Raw genomic sequence first — 21,184 nt, forward strand, 5'->3', positions numbered from 1 at the left:
TCTCCATGAGCAAGGTCTCACGGGCCTCTGGTGTATCAGCCCACCCATGTCCATGCTGAAACTGTGGTGATTGTGGCATGAAAGTGTGGGACTGAGTCTGAAAATTGGACGGTGACTGGGTGAACTGGGTGAGGAACGGAGATGACAGTGGAATGGATGAGGCTACCAAGAGAGATAATGATACTCAAAGAGAGAGAGAATGAAATTGAAATGAAATAGCAAGAGCAATGAACAAAATGAAAGTACTCACATGTAGACCAAAGAGCTTGTAGGCTTGATACTTGATTGATTTGCAAGTACAGCTCTTATATAGAGCACACACACACATATGAACACCAATGCATATGGGATAACTCCCAATGTGACCCGTGGCATACATAGGACACACTAGACTAGAACTCACACTAGAACTCACTAGAACACATCAAATTGACTCATCTTGACTCCATTACCTAAGAGTCTTTGAGTCCGTGAAAGGGATACTTGGTAATGTGACTTGTGTGAAGGCACTGGATTTAAGCCATTCTATGTAAATTCCTTAGTTGGGAATGATGCACTAGGGGTAATATTACTGCAACAACAAGGTGAGCATTCTAGATACATGAGACTAGTGTATTTTGCAATTCAAGTAAAGAATGATGCCGATAAGAAATATACTGATGCAGAATTGGTATTATCCAGCCTAGAAGGTTCCGTAATTACTTATTGCCTCATCATTTTATTGTTCTCACAAGCTGTACGTTACTGCCTCAGTTGTTGAATAATACTACACTCTCTCAAAGTATGGTTAAGTGGATAACATAATTGCAGGAGTATTCCTTCTCCTTCTTGGTTGAGGATACTACCCATGCAACACTTGCGGATTTGCTTACGCATAAAGAGAGGCCAATTTCAGTTAAAGAAGTTGAAGAGAAAAAGGAGAAAATGCAGGACCAGAATTTGGAAGACATTTTTATACTTTTTTGTACTGGCTCATTTAAGAAGAGTTTAAACAAAGCTACTGGGGGATTTGTGGTTATAATCCTCAGGGTGAAATAGTGCTGAAAACAGGTTTGGAGCTGAGTGTGAGTAGTCATAACGAGACTGAATATTCAGCCCTGTTCGAAGGCCTGCAGAAATGTATGAAGATGGGGATAAGGAGACTTAGAATTAGAGGGGATTCTTTGTTGGTTGTGAAGCAAATATTGGGGATTTGGAAAACTAACCATCAGCATTTAAAGAACTGGGTTATGGCTGTCAAGAAACAATTAAAGCATTTTGATAGGTGGATACTCCAACCTGTGGATAGATAACCAGGATTATCAGAACTCGTGTCCATTCCGCCTTGTTCATGACTTGGGGCTCATGTGCTTGGCTCTCTCTTTCAGCAAGGCCCTCATCTCTTTTATGAGAGAAATGAATCTTCTTGGGCCTTGTCGATTTGATGCCACTTAGTTTAGCCATGCTCTCTAGATGATGTTCATGCCTCACCTTTTAGAGTTGTGCATGCATTTGTGGATTCTTCTTGGGAGATACTGGCAAGTATTGCATCGTGGCATATTTGGAGAGCCTGATGCAAAGGCATTGGATGGATCTTAGGTCCAACCTTCTCACACTTTGACCAGTATATGGACAGACACTATACATAAACTGATGGCCACCTGAGCGAGCATGCATGGGTCCTCTCGGATAGCTTTTTCTAGGAGGGCTACATTTTGTAGAGAATGGAGAGGCTCCTCCTTCTTCTTTGAGTCTACTGCAAGGTTGAGATGCCACTTTCAGCCTCAATCTTTTGTAGAGGAGGATAAAATCACCACATCATCTGCGTACAACAATATATGAACCAAGGTACCAGCAAGGGAGCATCCAACCCATCCCGAAGTCTGCATAAAAATCTGCAGTTTATCTATGTAGAGGCCAAACAACTTGGCGGAGAAAGGACACCCTTGTTTGACCCCAATGGTACTGATGATCTCATCTGTCCATCTAGCCCTTGTCCGGGCTCTACCCCGAGACTCTCTCGTAAAGTGCCATGACAGCCCAAATGATCTCCTAGTACCCAACTCTACAATCGTCTAATTAGGCGGGCCCTCAGTACCAAAGGCTTTGTGAAATCCACAAAGCAACAACAAACCCTCTGCTTCCGTGCCCTGGCCTCCTCTATGATACACTTGAGTGTGAATATATGATCTATGGTCCCGTAATCACTTCGGAAGAGGGAAGGGCTGAGAGGGAGAGGGAAAGGGAGGGGCCAAGATGGAGAAGTAAGGGCTCAAGGAGGCTGACAAAGGAGAGCTAAGAGGGGTAGAGGCTGAGGGGCGAGGCTGAGAGGGAAGGGGTAAGAGAGAGAGAAGCGACTTGGCTTTAAGCTGCAAGAAAGGACCTGGAATTGGAGCAGTATTGGGATCACGCATCACAATCATGGGCCTTAATCCTACTCTTCACAAATGATAGTTTGTCCCTAGGTGTCCTCTTGAAGCAGGCACGCACGTTTAGTTTTCAGAATTTTGATGTAGCTTGGTGAAAAGCTTAATATCCCACATCTTACTATAACATCATTTTTATTGGGTTCATATCTACTTTTAATTTTCAACCACAAGTTGTCTTCTGAGTTCTGACCAAATCATAGTGCAAGTGTATTATTGCATTCATTACATAACAAAATGTACCAGCCAGAGTTCAGCATGACCTTTTCGTCATTTTGCTTCAAGAACGCTTCAAACTGTGCTGTATCTTCTACTAGCATTTCTTCACTCTTCCTTAAGGCCTGTAATCAAAAGTTAAATCTACCTTTAAAAATAATGAATTGCTTTCAAGATCTAAAAGCTTGAACAAACAATTTCAACTCAAGGGAACCATACAGTTACAAGGCTTAGTCATTGTTTTACAAGAGAAGACCTTGGGCAGTCCCGAGGATTAAGCTAGAGTATCTAAGAAGTTCCTTAGTAGACCGGAGTACCATAGCTTTAAACCATTCATAAGTACAAAGCTCTGAAACAAAGAAGATGAGGAAACTCCAGACTGGGGAGCTGACCTTGGCTTTTCTCGGATTCAAAGGGGTGTTCCTGTTAGATATCATGCTTCACCAAAATGAGTTCTACAAAGCCTACGAGCTCTGATACCAAATGTAGAAGAGTGTGGGGTAGAAGAGATGCATCATGGCACAAAGAGTGAGAGCACAAGTGAGGCAAAATCCATGTATTAGAATGAAGGAATGACCTCCATATTATAGAAAGAGAGAATGGTGTAGGCACCTCCCCTATATCAGTGGTAATCAGCCCCTACATCAGTGGGACTGGCTTAAATGAAAGGAACCTCCCATGTGGGGGCCTTTGGCTTACATCATCACTTCGGTCACACACTAGACACATCATAGTATTAGATGTGCTTCTACGATGCATGGATTAGAGGGGTGGCCTCCCTTTATAGATTAGCTCACAGCCAGGTTTTGATTGGAGGGGTAAGGGGTGACAGATTTCAGATTTCCAGATCAGTTCGTCAGGGATGCCCTTTAGCCCCCTTCCTCTTTCTTTTTGTGGCAGAAGCTATGAGTATCTTCCTTAGATCTCAGGCTGAGCTTTTAGGGTTGAGATTGCCCTTGAGACAGGAGCAGGAGCTTCTTGACTGTGAGTTGGCTGATGACACTGCTATTTTTATTGAGGCCTCTTCGCAGTCACTTGATTCTTTCCGGACAGCCTTATATATTTGCTCAGCTGCAGGGGCACACATTAATTGGCATAAATCCTTCGGCTTTTGGATCAATGAAAACCAAAACGTAGAAGAGCGCCCTCAAGAAAGACCCAATCTACTCTGTCATAAGCTTTCTCAAAGCCCGGGAGTAGAACTGCCAGCCTCTGCCCGCTTTTTGCATAGCCCATTCAGTGGCTTCCCAAAAGGAAAAGATATTGTCAAATATGCTTCTGCCATGCACAGAGCCTGTCTGAGTATCATGGATGAGGTCTGGAAGAAGGGGCTGCAATCGGATGCTGATCGCCTTGGCAAGGATTTTGTATAAAGTGCCCAACAGAGTGATGGGTCTCCAATGGGATACAAAATTCATGTTGCCACCTTTCGGGATAAGGTGTATGAGTCCCTCAGTCAGTGAGTCAGGCATCTCACCCGAGTCCCAAATGCCCTGCAAGGCTGAAGTAATAGGATCACCTATCATATCCCAAAAGGCTATAAAGAAAGGAGTAATACCATCGGAACCAGGACATTTTCCCTTATGAAGGGCGGAGAGACCAGACTTGAATTCTATGTTGGTAAAGCGTGCATCAAGTAAGCATATCATCTTTGGTGAGACCAACACACGTAAACTCTGCCAAACTTCCTCTCTAGCCACATCTCTGGCCTGTGTGAAAAGATCTGCGGAAAGGAGGGAGGCATAGAAAGCTGTCGCTAAGTGCAAGACAGCATTCGGATGAGACTGCAAAACGCCGTCAGAGTCAATAAGCTGCCTGACACTCTCTCTACTATGTCTGGGACCAAGTGTAGAGAAAAAGTGTTTATTGACTCTCCCTCCCATCTGTATCCAAAATGACTCCCGTGCATGGAAGGCATACTCTGCTCTCTGATCAAGCAATGTCTGCAAGTGAGCCCTTGCTGCAGCAAGGCACTCCTGTATCCAAGCATCTGATGGTCGTCTCTGCTCCTCCCTCTACAAGGCTGCCAACTACCGGCGGATACCAACCTACCGTCTGAGTACCTTACCTCGCCGAGCACTAGCAACGGACTGAAAAAAGTCGCTGATACTGGCAAGTGCTGTGGCCACATGTGAAGGACCGGCCACCCCCCCTGCATGTGAGAAACCCAGATCTCCAAGACTGCCTCTGTGAGAGTCTCATTCATGTAAAAGGCATCAAGGATCCTAATACTGTGAGATAGTCCTCTCAGATGGGCCTCTGAGATGGACAGAACTACTAAAAAATGGTCAGAAGTGGAAACACCATGTGCAATGCAAATTGTCCCCCCTCTATCAAGAGCCCAGTCATCCACATAGAATCTGTCAATCCGAGCATGGATAGGCATATGCACCCTATGGTTGGACCATGAAAACCTGCATTGGTATGGATGCTCGTTTAGTAGCTCCACTACCACAGCTCATTGTATCAGGTTTTTCATTGTCTCATAGACCCATCAGTTTTCCGAAGACTTTAATAAACTTTCTTTCTTCTTTCTTTCAACATATGCACACAAGCATGAATTACACCAATGCACAGATCTGAAGATAGAGAGCAAGGTATGCAACAAAAGCATGAATAATATGGACCAAAATCTCAGTACAAAAGAGGCCTTACATCCTACACCATAGGAAAGCAGGGGACTGTTCTTCTGGTGACTGGTGCCTAATTTGTATCCTCCAGATGCTGTCTTGTCTCCTGCTCTCTCCTTCTGGTGCGTGTTTCTTACATGAGAGCTTCATTGGCTTGGGAGGAGCCTATGAAATATTCTTCAACTCAGCCTCAACTCAGCAGCAGCGCAGGGGGGAGCAAAAGGGGGAGGGGAGAGAGGAGGCAGCGCGCAGAGGGGAGGAGGAAGCGCGCAGAGGGGGGAGGCAGCACGCAGAGGGGAGGCAGCGCGCAAGGAGGAGGCAGCGTGCAGGGGGGGCGGCAGCAACGGAAGAGAAGGAGGGGAGGGGGGAGGGAGGAAGCAGCAAGGAGGGGAGGGAGGGAGCAGCGAGGAGGGCAGCAGGAGGGAGCGAGGAGCAGCAGCAGTGGGTGTGTGTGACCCAAAGCTAGGAGTAGACCAAATCTTTTGACTTTTTTTTTTTTCTTTTGCAAAAAGAGAGTTCTCTTAAGTATTAAAGAAAAACCGTTAGAGCAAGCTCCATACGGGATACATCATGCAATGCACGAAAAGCTCAAGAGCCAAAAAGAAAGGATTGAGGCTGATAGTGCCATCTCAATCCGGTAGACACCTCCAAGAAAAAGGGAGAACCTCTCCAAACTCGAAGAAATATAGTCCCTCTAGAAGAGGCTGCCCGTGAAGGGCCCTACATGCTAGCCCATATGGCTATCAAAGTGTGAACCCTGTCAGACCAAATACCCGTGAACACTTGTAATGGGTGTATCTGGGTGCCATCCAAGGCCTCAGTACATCTGGCTCTCCAAATGTGCCAAGAGGAAATGCTAGCCAAAATCTCCCAAGAGGTGTCCACTGAAACATGAGAAGCTCTGAAGGGAGTAAGTGGTACATCCTGTAGAGAGCAGGGCTCTATCACCTGCCGGTGGACCGAGAGTGCTCAAGAAGAAGGCTCACCCTCATAAAACACCTGGGGCCCGGTAAGAGATAACCATGCGACCGAGCCCCAAGTCATGAAGAAAGGGGAGGTGTGAAAGATGCTGAGTATCCAAGCAACCCCTTTCCAAACAGTCCTTGCCTGACTGCAGTCCCAAAAGCAATGTCGCACTGACTCCTCTACACAATGGCATCGAGGACAAGTGGGATCAGCCCCAAATCGTGATCTCCACAGGTTCACTGCAATCCCTCCATAAATAGAAAGCCAAAAGAAAAGACTGATCTTTCTATTTCTGCGGGATTTCCACAGCCTCCTTCAGAAAATTCTACGCAAGTCGCGGTGATGAAGAAGCTTTTCCAATGGGGGGCTCTAGAGGGAATCCAACCCCTACTGTTCAGCTGAAACATCCTGGCATTACCAACCGTGAAACGAAAGAAGGGAATCCCCCTGTCTCGGTGCCCATGATCTATCCATTCCCACTCTCCTGGGTCCCATTGCAAGCACCTGATAGGTGCACCTCCATCTAACCACAACCTCCAGGATCCCAAGGCCAAGAGCAGAGGGTCGGGGTCTAAGTACCACTGCAAGCCCGCTCCAAGGTCCACAAAACCAGTAATCCTGACAGGCTGAAAGGCAACGTCAAGAACAATGCCATCCTTGGATGTAGAAAGTAAACCTCCATTCCCAACATCAAAGACCAGTGCGTCTTCCCCGAGACCTCGGAGAGCGATCACCTGTAAAGCAACTCGTGTCCTCGAAAAAGCCCCCATCCAAGTGGTGGAAGTAATAGGCAGCTCAACTGTCCATTCCACCGGGATGGCTGCATCTATCTGCCGAATCCTGCGTGCTACCACTCTGAGGTGACTCACGGACTGCAGTCTCTGATCCACAGTTCTCTGATCCACAGGTAGCCTCATAAAAGATTTCCAAGTGCCTACTGTGTAGGCGGGGCCTCTCTCCCATTTAGACCACTACATGTAATGGGAAGTGCCCAGTGGTCTGGCATGCTCGTCAAGAATACTATCATTCCAAATGATCGGCTGACTATCAATCTCTTCGACTGTAGAAGGTGGAATCCTTCGAAGAGTGTTCCTGAAGCTCCCCCAAGCTTTCGGGATGGCAGTCATGAGAGGAGAGACAGGAGATCTGATAGGGGCTGATGTGAAAATCCATTGAGGGCTGTCCACCCAATCATCTCCCAAGGTTGGTGTGCAAGCCTGAATGCGTCCAAAAAAGAAATCCTTCCAAGGTTCCTAGCCAGGCATGAGTCCCTTCACCACCACCTTACAAAGCAATGCCCTACCCTGCAAGTCCGGATCAATGACATTAAGGCCCCCTTCACATGTAGGGAGAATAATAGTCTCCTAGGCCACCCTTTCTGCAACATCTACTGTGCCATCAAGTCCACTCCATAAAAAATTCCTGTCTAGTCTGATGAGCTGAGTGATGCAATCCCTAGACCAGCACTAGCAAGAACACACGAACCAGGAGGTGGCCAAGAGAACCTGGTTCACTACCACAACTCTAGATGCAAGGTCGAGTTTGGCTGAGCTTCAAAAAAGGAGCTTTTTCTTTACACTTTCTAGTACTGGGGCAAACTGTTGTGCTTGAGAGATGTCCAATCCTACCTGGCATCCCAAATACCTGATAGGAACACCCCTCTGAATCCAGGAAAAACCAATGTCAACTCCCCAGCCTGGAGTCTCCTCATCACTGATCCAAAAGCCAAAGGATTTATGCCAGTTAATGTGTGCCCCTGCAGCTGAGCAAAAAATATCCAAGGCTGTCCGGAAAGAATCAAGTGACTGCAAGAGGCCTGAATAGAAATAGCAGTGTCATCAGCCAACTCACAGTCAAAAAGCTCCTGCTCCTGTCTCAAGGGCCGTCTCAGCCCAAAAAGCTCAGCCTGAGATCTAAGGAAGATACTCATAGCTTCTGCCACAAAAAGAACGAGGAAGGGGGCTAAAGGGCATCCCTGACGAACTGATCTGGAAATCTGAAACCTGTCACCCCTTACCCCTCCAATCAAAACCTGGCTGTGGGCTGATCTGTAAAGGGATGCCACCCCTCTGATCCAAGCATCTGAAAATCCAAACCGTAGAAGAGTGCCCTCAAGAAAACCCCAATCTACTCTGTCATAGGCTTTCTCGAAGTCCAAGAGTAAAACTGCTAGCCTCTGTCCACTTTGCATAGCCCACTCTGTGGCTTCCCAAAAGGAAAAGATATTATCAAAAATGCTCCTACCATGCACAAAGCCTGTCTGAGTATCATGGATGAGATTTGGAAGAAGGGGCTGTAGTCGGATGCTGATCGCCTTGGCAAGGATTTTGTAAAGAGTGCCCAAAAGAGTGATGGGTCTCCAATGGGACACAAAATTCATGTTGCCACCTTTCGGGATAAGGTGAATGAGTCCCTCGGTCAGTGAGTCAGGCATCTCACCCGAGTCCCAAATGCCCTGCAGGGCTGAAGTAATATGATCACCTATTATATCCCAAAAGGCTATAAAAAAAGAGGGAGTAAGACCATCGGAACCAGGGCACTTGCCCTTATGAAGGTTAGAAAGAGCAGTCTTGAATTCTGTGTTGGTAAAGCGTGCATCAAGTGAGCATAACATCTCTGGGGTGACCAACACAGGTAAACTCTGCCAAACTTCATCTCTAGCCACCTCTCTGGCCTGTGAGTTCGGATTTGCGGAAAGAAGGGAGGTATAAAAATCTGTCGCTAAATTCATGACGGTCTCCGGATGGGACTGCAAAATGCCGTCGGAGTCAATAAGCTGCCTGACACTCTCTCTACTATGTCTGGGGCCAAGTGTAGAGAAAAAGTGTTTATTGACTCTCCCTTCCATCTGTATCCAAAAGGACTCCTATGCATGGAAGGCATACTCTGCTCTCTGATCAAGCAAGGTCTGCAAGTGAGTCCTTGCCACAGCAAGGCGCTCCTATATCCAAGCATCTGAAGGTCGTTTCTTCTTCTCCCTCTGAAGGGCTTCCAATTGCCGGCGGATACCGATCTCTTGCCTGAGTACCTCACCTCGCCGAGCACTAGCAACTGAGTGATAGAAGTCGCTGATACTGTCAAGTGCTGTGGCCACATGTGAAGGACCGGCCACCCCCCTTGCATATGAGAAACCTAGATCTCCAACACTGCCTCTGTGAGAGTCTCATCCATGTATAAGGCGTCTGGGATCCTGATACTGTGAGACCGTCTTCTCAGATGAGGCTCTGAAATGGAAAAAATTACCGAAAAATGGTATGAAGTGGAAACACCGGGTGCAATGCAAACTTTGCCCCCTCTATTAAGAGCCCAGTCACCCACATAGAATCTGTCAATCCGAGCATGGATAGGCATCTGCACCCTATGGTTCGACCATGAAAACAAAAGTGACTGAGACTGAACAACAAATGCATCATCTGACCAAACATCTCTGCCACTGAACCTGAACAAGAAGGCATCCCAGGCTGCTCTCTCAAGGGAGTGGATACCACCTTCTCTACTCCCTTTCTTATCAGAAGGTGCCTCAACCATGTTGAGGTCACCTCCAATAATCCACGAATCCGCAATGTCAGCCCACGAGAGCCACTCTTTCCAAAACAAAACACGGTCCCCTCTGTTGTTCGGAGCATAAAGGTTGAGGAAACCAACCTTACATCCGTCAATCAGAAGTAAAACCCACTGGGCCCTAGAGGGGGTTATGGTACCATGTCCAATGACCAGAGAGAGAATAGAGTCTGAAATTGAAATGCATGTACCTCCTCTGGTTCCCAAGGCAGGAAGCCAAAAAGTCCGGCCTGAGAGCAGCTTACCTGACTTGGAGCAATCTCTGATATCCAGTTTGTGTTCTTGAAGAAAAAGAATGTCTAGGAAACCACTTGAAACACCTAGATGGAGCTGATTCCTGATCACCTGTCTGCGACGGCGATGAGGGATGCCGCCCAATCCCTGTATATTCCAACTGGCTATCCTCATCGGCGGGAGGAAGTGGGTTGGAATACCTTACCTGACCTGGTGTCGGAAACAGAAGCCTCTACCGGAGCAGACCTCCTGCCATAAACACGAGGTCCGAGGGGAGGAAAGTCCACAGTTGAGAGAGAAGGATCTCTCAACAGGGAAGCCGATAACTGGCTCTCCAAAAGTAGAGGGTACAAAATCATCATCTGGGAGGCTAGAGAGGTCCTCCAAAGCGGAAAAAAAGTTCCGTTGAGCCAGTCCTCGGGAGGGGGTATGAAGGATTCCTACCGAAGCAGGAAGAGAATGTAAAACCCCCTTCCCTCTGTCCAAAGAGGGAGGCACCTGTACTGGATCCTTATCAAAAAGTGGTGCAGACGAGGTGCCAACAACCTGCGCTGCTGAGGAAGGTACAGCTTGATCCAAGGGTGGAGTCGAACAAGACTCTTGAACAGTAGTCCACTCTTGAGGCTCCAAGGGGGCAGCCTCCGAAGAGGTGAAGGAGTGAACTAGAGTAGAGGGCCTAGCCGCGACCGGAGCCCACCGTGGGCCAGAGGTGGCACGGGGTGCCGAAGGGACTCGAGTAGCCCTAAGAGAGGGGGGAGCCCGTGTCTGAGGCCGTGTCTGTGGAGCAGTATGTCCTGCTCCAGCTCTCTGTCGTAAGCTAGTGCGAGCTGGTTGCTTTGTGGGCCTCTTTTTCTTCTTTGGGCAATCGCTGGCGAAGTGCCCCGAGGATCTGCAAATCCTGCACTGGTCTTGTCGACCTGCAACCTCAAATCTCTGGCGGAAGAAAGACCCATCGGGTCGCTGTAGCATGATGTGGTCATCTGAAATATTGGGGTCCTTGACAATGACCCTAACCCTGGGAACCCCGTCCATCCTGACCGCCTCAGCAGCCGAAGAGGGCTCGCCAGGGAGAGGGGGGATCTCTGCCACCACAGCAAACCTCTCGCCAATAACTGAAAGAAGCCGGTGATAAACTGAGGGAAGACCAGGGAACCTGATGAAAACAGAAACTCCCTGCTTGTCCTCTTCAACTGGGTCCAGTTGGAAAGGAAACAAAAAGATCCTCCTGTAGCCTAGAAGTAGAAACCCGGCCTGTAGCAGGTCTCTCATGACGTCCGGGGAATCTAGGCACACCTTTTCCCCGTCCCAACAAACGAACATCCTTGAGGTGGGGGGGAGTGGTTGAGGAAGGTAGGTGCAATTCAAAATTGGCAGAAAGGAATCTTTTCTGTACATACGAATGGGAAGAAATTGAATTTCAATATGGTAAGCAGGGCTGAAGTTTCAGATTCAGCAAGTGAAGAGGAAGAGAGAAGTGAAACCAGCAGTGAGGATGAGAGTGACTTCAGAAAGTGATGAAGGAACAATAGCATTGGTGGATTTGTTAGATGAGGATTCACAGGTGGATTTTGTGGGGGCAGCAGGGTTCGGTGAGGAAGAGGTGGATAGGTTTGAGGTTATCGAGGATTGAATGCAGCCTAAATATTCTCAAGAATCAACCCAGGTGTTGATTGAGCAATCATTGAATCCTGATCTCAATGTTGAGGAGAAAGAAGAATATTTGAAGATGTTGCAGAAATACCCTAATTTGTTTATCACCTCTTATGAGGAGATCAGGGGATTTAAAGGGAAGCCTCTGAGGATTGAGCTGAAGGAAGGTGCCAAACCCATTTTTCAGAAAATAAGGAGATTAAGCCCGGAACAGAGAGATGTGCTGAAGGAAGAGGTAGATAAGCTTCTTTAAGGCAGGAATAATTTATCATGTAGTTCACTGTGATTGGATAAGTCCTGTGGTCATAGTGCCAAAAGGTGTAGACAAATGGAGAGGCTGTGTTGATTACAAACCTCTGAATGCAGTGACAAAGAGAAACCACTATCCCCTCTGCCTTTTCTAGATGATATTCTTGATAAAGTGGCGGGTCATGAAGTGTACAACTTGTGTGACGCAGAAGGTGAAGTATCTGTCGAGATTTATTCATATGTTATCTCAGATTTTGTATCCTCTTTAGCAGGTGGTAAAATCTGAGCCTCTGAAATGGACAACAGAGAGTGAAGAGGTGTTCGAGGCAGTTAAGGAATCCTTGACTCATATTTCAAGTGTAAAGCCACCAGATTATTCCAAGACTTTTTATGTGAATCCGTCTGTAGGACCAGATGCTATTGGTGCTATTCTTTTGCAGCAGGGAGAGGGTTCCAGATATATGAGGCCAGTCTATTATGCCAGTAGGGTGAAGAGTGAAGTAGAAAGGAAGTATTCAGCGGCTGAATTGGTCCTGGCTAGCCTCTTGTATGCCTATAGGAGATTTCGGTCTTATCTATTGTCCAGGCCTTTTGTGGTTCTCACCTCATGTTCACTACTGCCTCATATGTTGAATAGTACAAACATCTCCAGGAGCATGATTAAATGGATAGTAGTGTTATAGGAGTACTCTTTTACCTTCTTGGTTGAGAACTCTACTAGAGCTTCCTTGGCTGATCTCCTCACCTATAAGGAAGGACCTATTTCAGTTAAAGATGTAGAGAAGAACATTGACATGAATGAAGAAAAAGTACTAGAGGATGCATTTGTTTTACACTTTGATGGATCTTACAAAAAAAGTTTAAATAAAAGTACAGGAGGAATTGTCATTTATGATCCTGGAGGAAATGAAATTCGGAAAATGGGAATTCAGCTCGAAGCCAGCAGTAATAATGAAGCTGAATATGCAGCCCTCTTCGAAGGTTTTAAAAGTATGCATTAGTCTCGGTATTAAGAGACTCATGATTAAGGGAGATGCTCCGTTGGCTGTGAAGCAAAGTTTAGGTGTCTGGAAGGTTAAGCATGTTCATTTGAAGAGATGGATAAGCACGGTGAAGAAACTGTTAAATCAATTGGATGCCTGGACACTCCAGCATATTGAAAGAGGTAAGAATGTAAATGCACATGATGTTGCGCAGGAAATTATAGCAGCTTATGTTGATGCAGTAGGAGTGCAGGAGCCCTTATACAAAGGAAAAGAGACATTAGCTTGTGAGGAAAGCTTCCTATTAACTAGTAAAGTGCCTGAAGAAGTTCCGAAACAAAGAAAATACAGATTTATTAAAAGCTGTACTTCTTATTGTCTGATAGATGATGTTCTTTACATGAAAGGGGCTGATCTAGTGCTCAAAAGAATTCCGTGGCATGAGGAAGTTTTTCATATCCTACAAGCTAATCATGAGGGAGTATGTGGAGGACATTTTGCTTTCAAAATCATCCTGAGGAAAATACTTATAGAAGGATATGTGTGGCCATCCCTCCAGAGAGACATAAGACATTGGTGTAGGTCATGCCTACAGTGTCAGCAAATGAGTAAGATGATCTTACATCCAGAACTCAGAAATATCATGCTTGCTTATAATATTTTCGAGAAATGGGGAATAGATGCCATCGGTCCTCTACCCATGACAACCAAGGGAAATTGTTATATGTTGACAGCTGTGGATTATTTGACGAGATGGGCTGAAGCACGAGCAGTACGGGCTGTCCATGCAAAATCTGTATGTAAATTTGTGTATGAGGATATTTGCTGTAGATTTGGTGTACCACTGGAGTTGCTTTCTTATAGAGGTCCAAGTTTCAGGAGTGAACTGATGGATTTATTAGGTGGAAAGTTGAAGATTAAACACAGATATGCAAGTCCCTATTACCCTCAATATAATGGGATGAATGAAAAATTTAATGGTGTGTGTACTATTATCATGGGAAAGATCAAGAGAACACATGAGAAGGAGTGGGACCTTGCTTTGCACTAGGCTTTATGGGCTTACAGAGTTGCAGTAAAAGAAGGCACCCAGTTTTCACCAATTCATCTTGTTTACGGGAAAGAAGCTCTATTACCCTTGGAAGTAGAAATTCCTGCATTACAGATGTTAGTGAAGATAAATGAGGATTCAAATTTTACTTTCCAGAACCGGTTATTGGATTTGCAGGAAGCACAACTAGACAGACAAAAGGCGGTGGAACATTATGTTTTAATTCAAGAGGAGAATCAGAAGAGAGCAAACAGGAAGTTCAAGGATAAGAAAATCGGGGAGGGTGATCTACTTTTGAGATACAACAGTAGTCTGGATTTCACCTTCAAGAAGAAATTTGTGACCAAATGGGATGAACCTTTTCGAGTGACGAAGAAATTCAAAAATGGCTCATATAAACTTGAGAATTTGGATGGTCAGCAACATAAGAATAGAGTCAATGGCTTCAGACTAGAGAAATACTTTCATAGGATCATGAGTATAGGCAGCTGTGGACCTACTGTCTGCAGACTTGGGGATGGGCAAAATGATAGGACAAAATCTGTATCAAGTTTTTCAGCACTGTATATAGCTGTGGGTAGGCACATAGTTGTACACATCTAGGGTAGGTGTGGGCTTTTGGCATTTGTGGATTTTTCTTTCACAAGCATGATGGACTAATGTATAGTTTTTTTGAGACAATAAAGTGTGTTTTGCAGGGACTTCATGGGAAATGATGAAATGCAATGTGGTTGTACCAGACTTCCAGAGCAAGGGTGTCCAGTGTGTGATCAAGCGAAATGTTTTTGGGGTCATGTAAAGTCAAGTCATGAAGGGTTTTTTTATATTTTCCTGAGTCAATGTGCACTTGCATAATACAGGAATTTGATATGTTATGGTATCCATGTCAAAAGGCTTTTAATGTGTGTGTACGGGGTTGCATGCAAGCTTTAATGTGCATGCTAATGTGTGTGGCAATTGTGTGACTAAAGGTCCAAAATGTGCATTTAATGTGATTTGGGGGCAATGTCTTGAGAGTGGTAAAATGTCACTGATGAGGTGGCAAATTAGGCTGAGGTGGCTGGACTGATTGGGAAGGCATCCTGCTCATGCAAAGGTGGCTACATGATGGATGAAGGGGAGCTTCTAGGCTGTGAGCTGGAGCTATGTGGAGATGGCAGCTGGGAGCTGATTCGGTTTTACGCTGGAAGGATCTACGAAAAATGAATGGGGCTCTCATAGATGAAAGAGGGTGTGTGCGCTGAGAAGACCTTGGCGCTGGGGATCTCCGGAGATTACGAGCTGTTGTTCGTTGACTGAGCATAGCTACTACGTAGGTAGGACAGTCGTTGTTTGCACGTAAGCTGATGCAGAGAATCATGGTCTGGCTGAGATCATATGGAAGGGCTCTATTTTTTTCTGATTGAGGAAGCTACGTGGCTGTGTGGGTGATGCTATAAATGTGAGCTAGTCTCTCTGTGAGAAATGAAGGCAGCAGGGCTATTGTTGGAAGTGTCTTCCGTTGGGTTTGTGCATAGTTGGTGATGATCTATGGAGTAGCACAGCTTAAGGCATAGCTGTGTATCGTTGTCTGCTAGCTGAAGGATTTTGGGCAACAGAGACTCCATGAACTCGTATGCAAAGAGATAGAGGGACCAAGGAATTGCAGGCTAAGGCGCAATGGATCGTGACCTGCATCAATGATGGTTTTCCTAAAGGAGTTAGGCAATTGATGCTTGCTGCAGATGTTCGCCAATCACTGATCTTCTACTTTGTGAGGGAAGAGAAGTTATCCTAAAGGAATTGAAAGCCTCTTTGACATGGTTGTGATCTTATGTTGATTTGATCGCGGTAGATTTCTGAATACTGATAGAGAGGGAGAAGAGGAGGCGCTGTTGCAGCTTTGCAGGAATTATGAGCTGTTCTTGATGGAAGCTTAGGAGTGTGGGCTGTGGGTTCATAGTATTTTGAGGTTGACTGTTTTCTGAGTTTTGGGGGGAAGTTTAGTTCTAAGTTCAGTCTGTTTCAGGCTGTGTAGTCTTTTGGTTCTCTCTGAGTCTGTGTGATCTATGTTCAATCAGTTTTTTGTGGGGGGTTTGTCCCGGTGCCTAGTATAAAGACACTTGCTCTGAAACCTGGTTCATAAGCTCATCATCTATGAGCCCACATTGCAGCTGATCTCTATGAAGTCTCAGCTATCTGACGTGGTGAAGTACATAATTCCTGGTTGTCTTCCTTTTTTTTTCTCTTATCACCGTTCCGCTTCTGCTCCCTACTCCCCTAGCTGGTTATAGCAAGCTCTTGAATTAGGTACCCCTAGCTGGGCTGGGAGGACCTGCATCAATGATGGTTTTCCTAAAGGAGTTAGGCAATTGATGCTTGCTGCAGATGTTCGCCAATCACTGATCTTCTACTTTGTGAGGGAAGAGAAGTTATCCTAAAGGAATTGAAAGCCTCTTTGACATGGTTGTGATCTTATGTTGATTTGATCGCGGTAGATTTCTGAATACTAATAGAGAGGGAGAAGAGGAGGCGCTGTTGCAGCTTTGCAGGAATTATGAGCTGTTCTTGATGGAAGCTTAGGAGTGTGGGCTGTGGGTTCATAGTATTTTGAGGCTGACTGTTTTCTGAGTTTTGGGGGGAAGTTTAGTTCTAAGTTCAGTCTGTTTCAGGCTGTGTAGTCTTTTGGTTCTCTCTGAGTCTGTGTGATCTATGTTCAATCAGTTTTTTGTGGGGGGTTTGTCCCGGTCCCTAGTATAAAGACACTTGCTCTGAAACCTGGTTCATAAGCTCATCATCTATGAGCCCACATTGCAGCTGATCTCTATGAAGTCTCAGCTATCTGACGTGGTGAAGTACATAATTCCTGGTTGTCTTCCTTTTTTTTTCTCTTATCACCGTTCCGCTTCTGCTCCCCTACTCCCCTAGCTGGTTATAGCAAGCTCTTGAATTAGGTACCCCTAGCTGGGAGCGAGGAGAGCAGCAGTGAGGAGGGGAGCAGGAGGAGCGGGGAGCAGCAGCAGTTCATGAAAGGATAGTTCAAAACCCCCTAGCCTCATTGTTTGAAACCAACTTATTATGCATAACCACTTGTTGAAAACCCTCCACAATGTGATCCTCAACAAAATCTTCAAAAATAAGTGACCAACCAACACCATGAAAACATTGTGTATACATGTATTTAAGAATCACCCTTGTTACAATTGGAAGTGCACATAACAGCTTCAAGATATTATACTCTTTATCATGTGCATAGCAAAAGAAGTTGAAAGAATTGAGAATCACCACTCCACTGTTATAGTCAAAAACTACCCAAAGACTCAACTCTTCTTCACACCAAGCTGCCAGTGCATGAAACAATCCCCAATCTATCATTGTGCCTGCTACCAACGTTGTCGATTCACCAACATATTCAAGAGTGCAAACATAAAGGATATGATCATGATGACCGTGCGAATAGATTGAGCATCACCTTCACAATCTTCTAGTTCTCTTAAACGAGCTGCAATCTCTTCTAACGGAGTTCTTCCAGACATCTTCTTTATCACATCAGAAAACATATGCCTATACTAGGCATAACATGCAATCAAGTATACCCGAGACCATTTAGTAAGGTGGAATGAATCCAATACCAAATGTACCCGGCGTCTTCACCAAAAGATGTGACATGAAGTTGGAGGTAATAAACTTCACGCACCTCTTCACTTCTTGCTGCTTTCGAACTGAGTGATAGAGATATTCATCACTGGGTAACATATGCCTATACTAGGCATAACATGCAATCAAGTACACCTGAGACCGTTTAGTAAGGTGGAATAAATCCAATACCAAATGTACCCGGCGTCTTCACCAAAAGATGTGACATGAAAATGGAGGTAATAAACTTCACGCACCTCTTCACTTCTTGCTGCTTTCGAACTGAGCGATAGAGATATTCATCACTAGGTAAGAGACATTAAAAAGAAGCTTTTATACCAAGAGACCACACCACACTATCCTTCCTTATATGAGAATGAAGATGCTAACATCCCAAGTGTGAAGATATCGAGCTCCACTCGCGATATGCCAAGGTGACCGTTGTGCATTTATGTCACCGACTTGTTAGCTGCAGATGCGGTTGGTACACCACCCATGAATAATAGCTGGATGACAGCTAGCCTTATGTACTCTAGTTCATGGCTCAGTTAGTACGCCACCTTAGTTAGCTGAGTTTGGTTTGAGACCCACATATAGGATTCTTCTATTTCTTTGTACTAAAGTTCTTTTGGCTTTCACAACTAAGAATAGGAAAATTGTTTTCAACCTCCACCTTTGTGTGTATTCCCCCATTGTGTATGTGAGAAAGCTGCAAGTGAGACTCCTTTCTTCTCTCCCACTATCTTCACATGGTATCAGAGCCTGGTTCGTGATAAGGAGCTCAAGAAAGCAAACCAATTTCTTCTCTCCCACTGGAAGCTCCCTCGGCTCCAACCAGGTCCTAAAGGTGTGTAGCTGCAGGAGATACTCTCGAATGACTTGGTTGGTGTGTGGCCCGATCGGGATGGTGGGTGGGAGTATCGGAGGGGCATCTAAACTGTACTGAAAAGAAGGTATCGTATCGATGTGAAACCCTAGTCTCACAAACCATTTGTGAGTCCGTGCATACTAGCATCGCTCGTCTCCCTCTGCTGCCAACCTCATGGATGAATCGAGAGCCAACCATGGCAACCTCTGTCTCCCTAATGTGCGGTCCCCATATGATATAACCCGTTGTAGATATGTGATGGTCTGAAAGGCTACATCTAGCTGGAGTGGAGAAGCACCAAACTCGGCGTGAATGATGTGATGTGGTACAAATGCTTTCCCTCGGATCATCCGTGAGAGCATGAGCATCTGCAGGCGCTCCACCCGTGCCCACTCTATCTCTGACATGTCAAGTCCCCAACAAGGGCTGCCATACATATTGGCTGGCCGGACGAAGGAGTCGAAGAGAAGAGCCTTGGTCCGAGGGTGCTAGAAGTGGGAGTGGAAGCATTGTCTCTCTAGCCGAGCCAGTGAGGTGTATCCCCTACTCAGTCTGACTTGCATTGCTGGTCTCATCGTGAAGATCCAGCTCGAGAAGATGACCCCCAAGTAAGTGTATGAGGATACGATCTCAACTAGTGACCCACCGAAAGTGAACTACTTCTGTTGCATGTTTGCTCGAGAGGTGTTAAAGATCATGACCTTGGTCTTGCCAAGGTTGACCTCCAGATCATGGGATACACAAAAAGCCTGCAGTGCATCCAAGTGTCGCTGGAGCCCCTCACGTGTGGACGACAAGAGTGCCACGTCATCTGCTTAAAGAAAAATCTTGATGATGATCCTGGCAAGTGAGCAACCGGTCCCTCAGGAAGCCCCCATGAAGGTCTCAAGCTCATTGATATAGAGGCCAAACAGGGTTCGTGATAAGGAACAACCCTGTTTGACCCCTATGGTACTCAAGATCTCATCTGTCCAACCTGCGCCTGTCTGCCGAACTCGGCCTGAGACTCTCTCATAAAGTGCCATGACTGTCCAGATGATCTCCTAATCAAATCCTAGTGTCTGTAGACGTGTGATGAGATGAGCTCGAGGTACTGTGTCAAAGGCTTTGCGGAAATCCACAAAGCAGCAATATACCCTCTCCTTCCGTGATCTCACCTCCTCAATGACACTCGTGAGTGTGAGTATGTGATCCATAGTCCCATGGTCTAGCCTGAAACCGGCCTGACCCTCTCGCCTAAAACCGGCCTAACCCTCTGCTTCGAGCCCTCTCATCTCTGCGTACAAGCTGACCGACGCATCCAATACAACTGCATAGATCTTGGACATCACATGTCCAATCATGATAGTCCTGTAGTTACTCGAGTACATGGGATCCCCTGCCTTGTGGATGGGGGTGATGGTGTTGAGTGTCCAAGTGCGGGGGAAGCCAAGGCAAATAGGGTCATTGAATAGCTTTGCTAGGATCGGAACTAACGTGTCGATCTTATATGCGATAAACTCATGATGTAATCTACTACACTAGTACCCCCCCCGTGTGGGAAGCAAGTAAAACCACATGAGGAGGGCCATAGGTCAAGCCCGTTGTAGATGAGGAGATCATGCATCTTGCCTAGATCAAGGAGCGCGTGTCCATATGGTGTAACAGGCCCATGTCGGTCCGATGAGATTTTGGTCATACCTGCTCTGTCTAGGTCCATGTCTGGTAGCATGATAGAGTCGTCTCGAAGTCCAGGAGTGGTGCCTGGCGCGTGCTCGTCCTGACCTTGAAGTCCCCAACAAGGAGAACTTCCCCGCGGGGCTGAAAGGTCTGGGATATCCTGATGTAAGGGTGCATATGGCAAAGTCTCACCCTCCTCTCATGCCACTCTGGCGAAGTGGGATGCGTCTAGCGGGAAGTAGCATATTGCTATGAAAAGGTCACGGGTGTCTGTGCGTCGGATCCGGATCCACCGGATCTGGATCCACATGAATTGGGAGTGTGCGTCCTTCCTCCCAATGGAGATGGCTCCAGCGAGGGAAGACCTGTACAATACTGTGACCCCGCCTGAACTCCTCCTGTATCCCTCATCCCATCCTTGAAGGCTGACTCCCATGTGTAGCCACTGACTATCGGTAGTGGACGCTCTGGGCTCTGGTGTGTCTCTGTGTAATAGACTATGTCTCGTCTTGTATAAGACTCCGAGAAGTTCCCTGGGTCTGACCATAAGGTACCATTACAGTTCCAAATGGTGCAGGCTAGGGTCTCGGAAACCTGAGTCTCATAGGCCCCGTCCCCCTAGGGGTACGGGTGGGAGCCCGCCGACGGGTGCCGGCAGCATCTCGGACCACGGCCCATTTTCCCTCCTTGCAGGCAACATCCCGCTGCTGCAGAAGAACTCGTCGGTCCTCAATCTGTAGTGGTGTCAAATCCTCATCCATGGATAGGGTGGGATGCTCTCGTAGAACGGCTCGGCGTCAGAGTGTCGCTAGTCAAGCATGTGAATCTCTGAAGCGAATGACTAGGGGCTGCTCTCCGTTGGGGTCTCTCCCAACACGCCATGCTCCCTCTATGCCATGGTCGGGGACCCCCATGGTGGTGGTAACAAAGGTGATCGCCTCCGCCATGGGTGTCGTAGTGGTGTTGGTGCTGTCTCGCGTGATCCCTCGTATCTGGATGTTAAGGGCCTTCGAATCCCTCTGCTGCTGCTCCTGTATGGCAGCTAAAACGGTTGCCTTTACAGGCTCCCATTTCGCCGCGTCCACCCACCTAGTCGT

The 21,184-nt window shown here is 46.5% G+C and overlaps 1 protein-coding gene across 4 annotated transcripts in view; it reads right to left on the reverse strand.

The window, feature by feature from the left end:
• Positions 1 to 21,184, reverse strand: part of LOC147887637 (cilia- and flagella-associated protein 100-like) — a 251,901-nt gene that overhangs the window by 129,857 nt on the left and 100,860 nt on the right. For all 4 annotated transcript variants that reach the window (XM_087393883.1, XM_087393882.1, XM_087393881.1 and 1 more), the window contains one exon: positions 2,669 to 2,746. In XM_087393883.1, the coding sequence (XP_087250009.1) occupies positions 2,669 to 2,746 (78 nt within the window). The remainder of the gene's footprint in view (positions 1 to 2,668; positions 2,747 to 21,184) is intronic.

The sequence above is a fragment of the Dipteris shenzhenensis genome, chromosome 22 (genome assembly GCF_047967505.1).
Source record: "Dipteris shenzhenensis isolate YYH24624 ecotype China chromosome 22, Dip_SZ_1.0, whole genome shotgun sequence".
Taxonomy (NCBI): Eukaryota; Viridiplantae; Streptophyta; class Polypodiopsida; order Gleicheniales; family Dipteridaceae; genus Dipteris; species Dipteris shenzhenensis.